Raw genomic sequence first — 9,841 nt, 5'->3', positions numbered from 1 at the left:
AAAAATCTTGTTTACAGTTATCTTCGCACATTGATATTCTGTCATTCTGTCATCTTTTGTATTTTTTTTTATCATTGGGGGGAATATTGAAAAGGGAAGGAAATGTTTTGTTTTTGCGACAGTGCTGGTCACATTGCGGCGTATACTTTACGACAACGGCTCCGTTCACGGCACACGTGTGTACAGCCAAGTCCCCTTCCACTCCGGCGGTGTTTACTCCAGCATGGCTAAAGTTTCTAAGAAGAAAGTGAGTAGAAAGAGTCTCAAGAAGAGCTCCAAGGGGACAGAAAAGATCGCAGAGGTGAAGCCGGATGTGGTCTACGACGACGACGGTGATGATGATGAGGAGGATTTATACAACGCGGATGAAAACATCACCAGCGAAGAGGACGAGGACGGCGAGGATGAGCGAAAACGCCACAAGCTGCTGGAAGCCATCAGCGCTATCGGCGGTAAGAGGAAGAAGAAGCTGGGAGAGAGATCCGAGGCGGCCGTCCAGATGTCTGAGTTTACTGTCAACGCGGAGGGAGAGGGCGACAAAGTCGACCTGTCGGACCTCATCGGGACTATGGAAAAAACCTCCGCTGTCCCGGCCAAGGCCAAGAAGCAGCTGAAGAACCTGCAGCGGAGTACAAAGACCATAGAGTGCCCTCTCAGCAAGCAGGAGAGCCAGAGGATCCAGAGGGATGTGGCCTTCCAGAAGGCAGCCACAGAGGTGACCCGCTGGAAAGGGATCATCCGACAGAACCAGAGGGCCGAGCAGCTGGTCTTCCCCTTAAACCAGGAGCCCTCTGGCCCCAAACCCATGGAGAGGGTGGTGAGCGGCTGGAAGGCGCAGACCCCGCTCGAGCAGGAGATATTCGCCCTGCTGTCCGCCAACAAGCAGCCCTTCCACGACCCCGTCCTGACCCCTACCGAGGAGGCTTCGATGCGGGCGATGAGCCTGGAGGAGGCCAAGATCCGACGCGCAGAGCTGCAGAAAGCCCGGGCCCTGCAGTCCTACTACGAGGCCAAGGCCCGCAGAGAGAGGAAGATCAAGAGCAAGAAATACCACAGGGTGCAGAACAAGGCCAAGCGCAAAGATTTTGTGAAGCAGTTTGACGAGATGGTGAGGTCGGACCCCGCCGCCGCCTTGGAGGAGCTGAGCAAGATGGAGCTGTCCAGGATGCAGGAGAGGATGTCGCTGAAGCACCAGAACAGCGGCAAGTGGGCCAAGTCGAAAGCCATCATGGCCAAATACGACGAGGGGGCTCGCCAAGCGATGCAGCAGCAGCTGGAGGTGAATAAAGAGCTGACCCAGAAGCTGGTGACCTCGCTGAATGATAAGGAGGAAGAGGAGGAGGAGGAGGAGGAGGAGGCAGGCGACGCAGAGGTGCTGCCTGATTTTGTAAACGATGCAGAACGGGGACTGGATTCTTCAAATCCCTGGATGAGAGGGAAGCTCTCAGAAGAGCCCGCAGAAAAAGAGACGACTGACACGGTGGTTCTCAGAGCCGAAGGGCCTGGAGCGGGGGGAAATCCAGCTGTTGAAGAAGAGGAGGAGGAGGAGGAAGAGGTTGAGGAAACGGAGGAGGAAGTGCTCCTCCGAGAGTTTGACAGCAGGAGGAAACTGCGTCAGGCTCAGGAGACCGACGTCGTCGCGTCTGCGGACGCCGGGGAGGAAAACGCCGCAGCAGATGACCCCGGCGCGTCGGACAAAGAGGAAGAGGAGCTGTCGGAGTTCACCAGCCTTCTCCGAGGAATGGCTGACAGCCGTCGGGAGGCCGAGGCCGAGAAGGCGGAGGCAGCCGCGGACGCCAGCCACGCGGACGCTTCGGCTCGGCTGGAGGAAGGGCTGATGAGGATCAGGACCCTGGAGGACGTGGAGCTCCTCAGGCAGGAGGAGCCCACCGCTGACGAAGCCCCCGACCAGCCCCAGCAGCCCCCGGCCACGGAAAACCTGGCACCTGCCACTCAGAAGGCAGGCAAAAACCGAAAAAGGAAAAGAGGGATCGAGCTGAAAGAAGTGCTCACCAAAGAGGCAAAAGTCATCCAAGTGCCCCTGGCTCCAACCGTGGAGGACGCTGAAGACCCGGACGAGAAGCCGGACCAGAGGGGGCTCATCAGGGAGGCCTTCGCCGGAGACGACGTCGTCTCGGACTTCCTCAAGGACAAGAGGAAGCAGGAGGACGCAGGGAGGCCCAAGGTGGTGGACCTGACGCTGCCCGGGTGGGGCGAGTGGGGGGGCACGAACCTCAAGCCGTCCCGCAACAAGCACAGGAGGTTCCGGATCAAGACGGCGCCACCGCCGCGCCGAAAAGACCAGCACCTGCCGAGCGTCATCGTGTCCGAGAAGAGAAACAGCGCCATCAGCCTCCACCAGGTCAACTCGCTGCCCTTCCCCTTCCAGAACCACGCGCAGTTCGAGAGCACCATCCGCTCGCCGCTGGGCCGCACGTGGAACACGGAGCAGACCGTCAAAAAGATGAGCAAGCCCAAGGTGGTCACCCAGCTGGGCGCCATCATCGAGCCCATGGCTCGGGAGGAGCTGATGAAGGACAAGAAGCAGGCTTCCCCTGGGAATACCAGTACTCTGGACTCACGGAAAAGAAAACATTAGCGACAGCTATTAACAAATGCTCACCGGTTGTCAGTCAATTTACATTAAAAAAAAAGAAGGTTATTAGTAATTCTCCTCTACTCAAAAAGAAGGTTATTAGTAATTCTCCACTACTCAAAAAGAAGGTTATTACTAATTCTCCACTACTCAAAAAGAAGGTTATTAGTAATTCTCCACTACTCAGCTACTATGTAGACATCCAGGTCTGTGCGGCTCCATGGGTGTGATGCTGATCAGTTTACTTCAGTCCATGTTGTGATTAGGGCTGCTCCCTCTTAGTCGATTAGTCGACTAATCGGTCGTTTTGGTCTTAGTCAGCTTAGATCTCTTTAGTCAATTAGTCGTGTTTGATGTTTTTTCATGCTGAATGAGTTTTTTTTCCAAGAAACGTACGAGCACATCTCTGGTAAACACAAGTATTAAAGTGGAGCTTTTGCATGACTCTTTGTGGAGAAACTCCGATTTACAGATCTGTCGATTAAATCAACTAATCGATTAGTCGATACAATTGAATGAGTGTTAGTCGACTAAGAATTTCTTCGAGCACAGCCCTAGTTGTGAGAATGTGTCAGCATTTAGACAACTGACATGTATTTGAAAATGATTTTTGGGAGCCTTTTATTATTGTATTCTTGAGATTAAGATATGTTTAATCAGATACAGAAAGTCAAGAGTTGATCGCAGGCTTGTGGGTTAAAATGGTAACAGCTGTTACTCATATGTACTGTATGTATTGTGTTGTCTCAAAGCGGTGCAGTACATTTACAACTGAAACAGTAAGTGCTTCCCAGTGTTTTTGTTCCTTACCCATGCACCTCCAAAAGCAAAGGTTGTCATATTCTAATATTTAGAACTGGCGACCTAGTTACCAGTGGATGATTTTTAAAATACTCTTCTTCTTCATTCACACCGTTACGTAAATACAAGTACGTAAGTAATAGAAACAGCAAAATGTCCCCAAACTTTTAAAAAAACTGCTCATTATGCAGGATGGCTGCGTTTAAATGTTACATTATCATAGGTCTATATATATATATTCTATTCTTGAAGTCTTATTACTGATGCATTAATCTTTGTTGCATTTTAATGTTGTTGCTACTTTATGTAATGGGTAGCTACATGTATGGTATGAGTGTATAGATTGTACTTTTATTATGTACTTTTTATTATGGGTTTCTAATACCGGAATCTAAACTACTTACTATCGCTTTTAGATAAATGGAGTGGAGTAATAATTACAATATTTTCCTCCTGATATGTAGTGGAGCAGAAATATGCAGCGGAGTACAAGGACCTCAAAAATTGTAATTGTACTCCGAGTAGTAGAGTAAATGTACTTATTCTTCACTGATTGAATGACAAGCACTGTTCAGGCAGACTGAACTTAATAATCCAAACAAGTTCATTTAGGCTACTATTTCAATTTATAAATGATTTTTTTTTTCTTATACGACAGGCTTAATGTTTTTTTTGTCATACCTTGACAGTTTCACACAGGTGGAATGACACGCTAAATATATCCCACCCGCGGTATACGTCACAGCGACGCCACGTGGCGCTTTTGAAGATGACTGCATGAGTCAGCAGTCCAAACGGTCGAGGTATGACAACACAACGTTAAGCCTGTCGTTTAAGAAAAAAAAATCACTTAAAGACAGAACTTAAGCCAACGTTCCGTAGAGAAAGATACCGAATGATCAAGCTGAATTACAAATACAGTGTGTGGAATGAAATGGGTGCAACAGCTTAGAACAAAGTGATGGCATAAGCTGGTTACCGATATACATGATGACAAAAAAAGGCTTAACCCTACATGGAAGCTCCATTAGGGGGAATGCAAGGTGAATAGAGTGGGAGTCAAAGTCACACGGTCCAAAGAAAAAGCTTGTGTCATTCATTGAATCACAATATGGAAAGCAAAAGTTGGGAATGCTCCTAAACAGTATCAAAATCACATTTGGGGAGGAAACATGACTATCCCTATTTTGTGTTTATGACTGAAAGCTAGGAAGTTTGATTTGTACTGTTGTACTGATTCAAATCACTTAAAAAAGAAATCATGTTCTTGTATAGCTCTTATTTTTAGACACTTCAAATGTGAGAACTTTGGCTTCTTTTTCTTTTTAAATGAAAAAGGGCTTATAGACAACTATGTTTATATTCCTCAAAGTAAGGTTTCACAAAAAAATGTATTGCAGTGCCTATTATTGGTATTGTGAAATATATTGGCACATTAACACACAAAAATTATTTTAAACTACTTATCTGTATCAGCAATAATGTATAGTGCTAGAAACAATTAGTCAGTTAATAGAAAAATTGATCACAAGAACATTAATCTGCAACAATTTTGATAGTTAAATCGATTTTTGTCATTTTTTAAGCAACACAGTAGAACTGTACTACAGAACAACTTGCTTTTCTTTATTATATGATAGTAAAATACATATATTTGGACCTCATGTTGACCATTGGGGAATTGTGATTTTGTATCATTTCTGACATAATAATTAGTCAATTAATGCAACAAATAAGGATCATATTAATTAGTAACTTCTTGTCGAAAAACAATCCTCAATTGTAACCCTAAAAATAATAAACAATAATGACGTGTCATGGGGAAATATCTGCATCATTTACTGTTCTATTGCCAAACTATTGCATTCACATTGCTTAAGGGGAGACACTGCAGCTGAATAGGAACAACAAAAATTAACTAATAGATAATACCAGAAACTTCTCCAGTTGATTACATACATTAAGACAACTATCTTTTGTATTACAAATTTTCTGGAATTTTATGTTTAAATATGGAAATGAAGCATTATCTTATTAAATATGCGCTATTTTGCATACATTTCCAGAAGAGAAATCTGAACATTGGATAAAGCCAGGTTCAAAATTCTTCTTTTATTTTGTTGACATATTAGAGTCAAAGGGTTTTACAGAGAGGGATTTTGGATATCTTTTATCACTGCATAAATAAATCAGAGTATGGTGTCAACAGCCATAAAAAAAAAATCCATTTTCGCCACGTTTTAAGGTATAAAATGTTACATAAATTAGGCTATGATTGATATCTGAACAAACCCCTCTGTAAAAACCTTCAGAATATAGATAGGAGTGAAACTGGGAAGTTAGGTGTATGTAAGTGCTACTTTTAAGCCTTTATGCCTTTAAAGATATACATTATAAAATCCCACACATTTTGCAAGACGGTTGTTAGGGTAAAACAAATAACAGATATCAACATGGAACTTTCCCAGTTAATTTGTTACATCAGGACATATATTTTTGTATTCAAAGTTTTCTGAAATATTTTGTTAAATATACAAATTGGGCATTATCTAATGCTAACGTTTGCAGGTGAAAATACACAAAGTGTAAAATAAACACCTAAATGTGTATTTTGGATGTTTTTTTCCCCCAATAGTTTGAAAGAATACGCTATGCTATGGAAGTAAAATAGCCCAGAAACTCAAAATTGAAAAAAAGATGGTTTTGCCTGGGGTGTCTCCCCTTAACTTATAATAATTTCCTGCCATCAATCAAAAGACAAACATTGCTTTAACATCCTGGTATTTTAGGCATTTTTACAGGATGCCAGATGAAATTGTGTCATTGAGACCTATTTGGATGATGTAAACTGACCAGCAGGTCTGCAGACATGATGCAGCCGCTCACTCTAGATTCAGCACCGGTGAGTGTGTATGCTCCCTCTGGCCTTCCTGAAAGAAGCACAGGGCCACAGTTAGGAGTCGTACAACATCCAACAACAGCATTTTACAAGTTTGTGCTTGACTTCCTTCCCCTCTCTTTCCTCATACATACTGTAGATCTTTAAGGCCATTCAGCAGTGTCTAAAGGAAAAGCCATTACAGTTGGGTTAAACCTTCACACATGGGTGAGAGTGCATACTTTGGCAACTGACATCTCTGTATTTCACATGATAGACACTCTATTAAAGTGGGGGATCCCGTAATGGACTATGCATCAGTTCAGGTAATGGTTGTCAGCTTGAGTGCCCAAGAGGCAGTGGAAAATTCCATTAGAAACCTTATAGTTACTAAATCAGTCATTCTCCATCTTCCTCTCTATTGAAACCACCTTTTTTTGGGGCAATTACTACAGCTTCATTCAGCTTTCAACAATGAAAAGAGACCTAGTCCTTGGACTTTCTCCTGCGCGCTGGACTGCAACAAGATCAGACAGTGATTCTCACTCAAATATATGAAGGCTGCTGTGGCTGTAAATCAGACAGCTGGGGGTACGAATGGCCTTACAACCCCCCGTGATGGAACGTGTTTTTCTCCATTATGCCCATTTGTAAGATCTGCTTAAACATTTGTTCTAGGATGAAGGAGCATTTGTGCTTACCTCATTGGTTGGCTGCTAAGAAATTGAAGATGATACCGACTTCTATTCCCTGATCAGCTTTTAAAGTGTGTTATGGCTATGAGATGTGACAGAAGACAAGGGTTATCTTACTGTATTTATCATCATGCATAGTCATTCCAAACTGATTTAAGAACAGTAGAGCGGAGTTAAATACCCATAACAGTCACTTCCTACTACACACAGCAGTAGATGTTCAAAGCTGCAGTTTTATTTGCCACTGCTTCTTCACTACATTCCAATTGGCTTGGATGTCTGTGCGTGGAACAATCTGATAGAGGACTCTTACTCATTTCGCCATGTGATGCAAGGCCCGACTCCATTCCCATCCTGACAGGTGTAAGATTAACTTAGTTAGGTGCAGGGGCGCTCATGCGCACCAAATTAAATTAATGGAACAAATTTCCCTCCTAATTAAGATGAAAATACGTGTCAGTTGTAACCTTGCTGAGCACTAATTATGTACAAATGATTTATCATCGGTTTCGTCCTGAATAGCAATGGGCTCACCTCTCCGATAGCCCTGGCTGGCTGTTAAGAGATGGGCCCTGATTAACACTGACAGGTTGTGCTGCGAAGAAGCTGCACGTCGCCGGCCGGCCAATCGGAGCCGGCCTGAGCTCAGACTCTCCTCCCTTCCATTAACCTACATTGAGTGTGCAGCTGAGCATCACTGTGCCTCGGCTCTCCTTCTTGTTTCTCTCCTCGGAATGAAAATAAAGTACATTCAAAGAGGAAAGGTGGGGGTGATAGTGTGACTGATGCAGGCTGATGGAGCATGGGGGAGGAGGGGGAAGGGGGGGATGAGAGTGTAAAACCTGAACTGGGGATAAATCCCAATAGGTGTGCCATTTCTACTGAGACTGGATTAGCACGTGCCTGTATGATCCAACTAACAGAGGAAGATGAGGCGTCTTTAACAGGCTCTCCACCTCAAATGACAAATTGAATAACGCAGAATACAGTCAAGCTCATACATCAACATTTTATGGCTGGCGGCGGATAATTGCTTCTAAGTGTCCTAGAACAAAAACAAGCGTGTATCACCCATATACCAGCCTCAGGCCAGCAGGTGGTGCAATAGGTTAAGCCTGCCAAAAGCTAATGTATAAATTCCTGTGGGCTGAAATATCAAAAATAAACAGGGCTTCATTATACAATTAGAGCCTAACCGGGATATTCCATCTTATTTCCTCGTGCCTTGCAAGTACAGATATATTTCAATGGGCAGCAGCTCTGATTAGCATTAGAATCAATGTCCCTTGTGATGCTAAGGACACACCGGCCAATCTGTAATCATTGTTCCGCAGGCTTGCTCACAGGGGATATAGCCTGCTTTGTCATTATCATTCAATATGCCACACACATGCTGGCATAGCTTCTGTGGTGCTGCCAGCAACAGGGCATTTGCATTTCCTTCTCACAGTTCCAAGAACCTGCACAGACAATCATGCACCACAAATTACTCCTTTCTGTTTCCACCGCCTGAATATGAAAGATGCCTTTCCTTCCTGTCTGCCGCTAAAGACAGAGAAAAGCTCCCTCATTCTATGTCTCATTTCCTCCTTGTGTGATTCTTCTCCTGCAATTGTCTGAGTGCGCGTCATTAAATGTCATTCTGTACAGGTGTCAGCTCCAGCCATTAGGGACCATTTGACTTTCTATTGTGACTTGGGGTTATTTAGCCGACACCTTACCATCGCCACAATTTGCTCGTTGGGTGTTTCATTGTTGTGGTAAATGTCTGTATGCCTGCACGAGGGAGGTACCTGTGTTCTCCAGCTCATTTCTCTTTTCTTTTTTTTTTAACCGAGCTTGTCTTTCCAAACCTGGCTATTCCCCTGCTGCTGGAGACATGGCACAGCTGCGGTTAATGCAGATTCAGAGCATGTCAAGCACACACACAGAGACAGCACTCATTTTGAGAGAGACCCCCCCACATTTCTGCTCCGAGCCCTGTCCGTGTAGGTTGCTGTAACATTCATCATAGAAATAAAATGCTTTGCTCTGACAAAATTGTGCAAAGGAATTGGAAATTTGATTTCAACGTGAAAACAAAAATGTCATTATGACTCTGTCTCTAATCTTTCCCAGGTCTTGTCATGGAAAAGATGATATTTTTTAAAGATTTAATTTTTAGGCATCATAACGCAGAGTGATAGGTCATCCATAACATGTGATTCATTCATTGAAAAACAAGAGTGGCAGCCATTTTCTTTTGTTGCTCCCCACACCCTTTCCTAATTCACGCCTCTGCCTGTAGTGAGAGAAATCCGGGGCTGCTTGGCAAACAGCATCTCCCACATCATGGCCGTCTGGGGATTGGAGGATGAGGCAGGGAGGGAGGGGGTTAGAGGTTAATTATAGACAACAGAGAGGTCACGGGGCCTATTATTTTGGAGCAGGGACCTGTAACGGTCCAATGGGGAATGACATTTACGACGAGGGCCCGGCCCCACCCCTCCATCACTACTACACCCACAACCCACCCTGCGCACGCCATCACTCACATTTATACTGAAGGAGCCGACAGTGGGACTCAGTGGTCTGATAATGAAAAGGCCCTTAGCTCTTGGCACAGGCAGGATGATGAATTGAATCCCTGGCTGTTCTCTGGCTGCTTCTGGGGGCCTCCAAGTAGCCCTTGACAACTAATCGAAAGCCCCCATTCCCTCCTCTCACCTACTAGACTTCCTTTATCACTCTAATTATTAGGGTTAAGTGAGTCTCCCATGGGACTGTGAGTAGTAGAGTGCAAAGAATCTGCCGAGTCATCTTATTAGATGAAAAATAAATGGCATAAGCATAAATTAGCTGCCTGAATCTGATGATAGTGAGATGTAGCCA

General features: G+C 44.5%; 1 protein-coding gene across 1 annotated transcript; it reads left to right on the top strand.

Moving 5' to 3' along the window:
* The first annotated feature begins 132 nt into the window (after positions 1–132).
* On the top strand, positions 133–2,934 carry LOC114564056 (U3 small nucleolar RNA-associated protein 14 homolog A). The gene has a single exon (XM_028591202.1). It carries the CDS (start codon positions 224–226, stop codon positions 2,597–2,599), a length of 2,376 nt encoding a protein of 791 aa, XP_028447003.1. The 5' UTR covers positions 133–223; the 3' UTR covers positions 2,600–2,934.
* Positions 2,935–9,841: the final 6,907 nt, after the last annotated feature.

This window comes from Perca flavescens, chromosome 11 (assembly GCF_004354835.1).
Source record: "Perca flavescens isolate YP-PL-M2 chromosome 11, PFLA_1.0, whole genome shotgun sequence".
Lineage (NCBI taxonomy): Eukaryota > Metazoa > Chordata > Actinopteri > Perciformes > Percidae > Perca > Perca flavescens.
The sequence above is the reverse complement of the archived record's forward strand: the minus strand, read 5'-3'. Positions and strand labels throughout refer to the sequence as shown.

Coding starts and splice junctions, on each gene's coding strand:
- LOC114564056 (XM_028591202.1), top strand. CDS start 224: ATGGCTAAAGTTTCTAAGAAGAAAGTGAGTAGAAAGAGTCTCAAGAAG.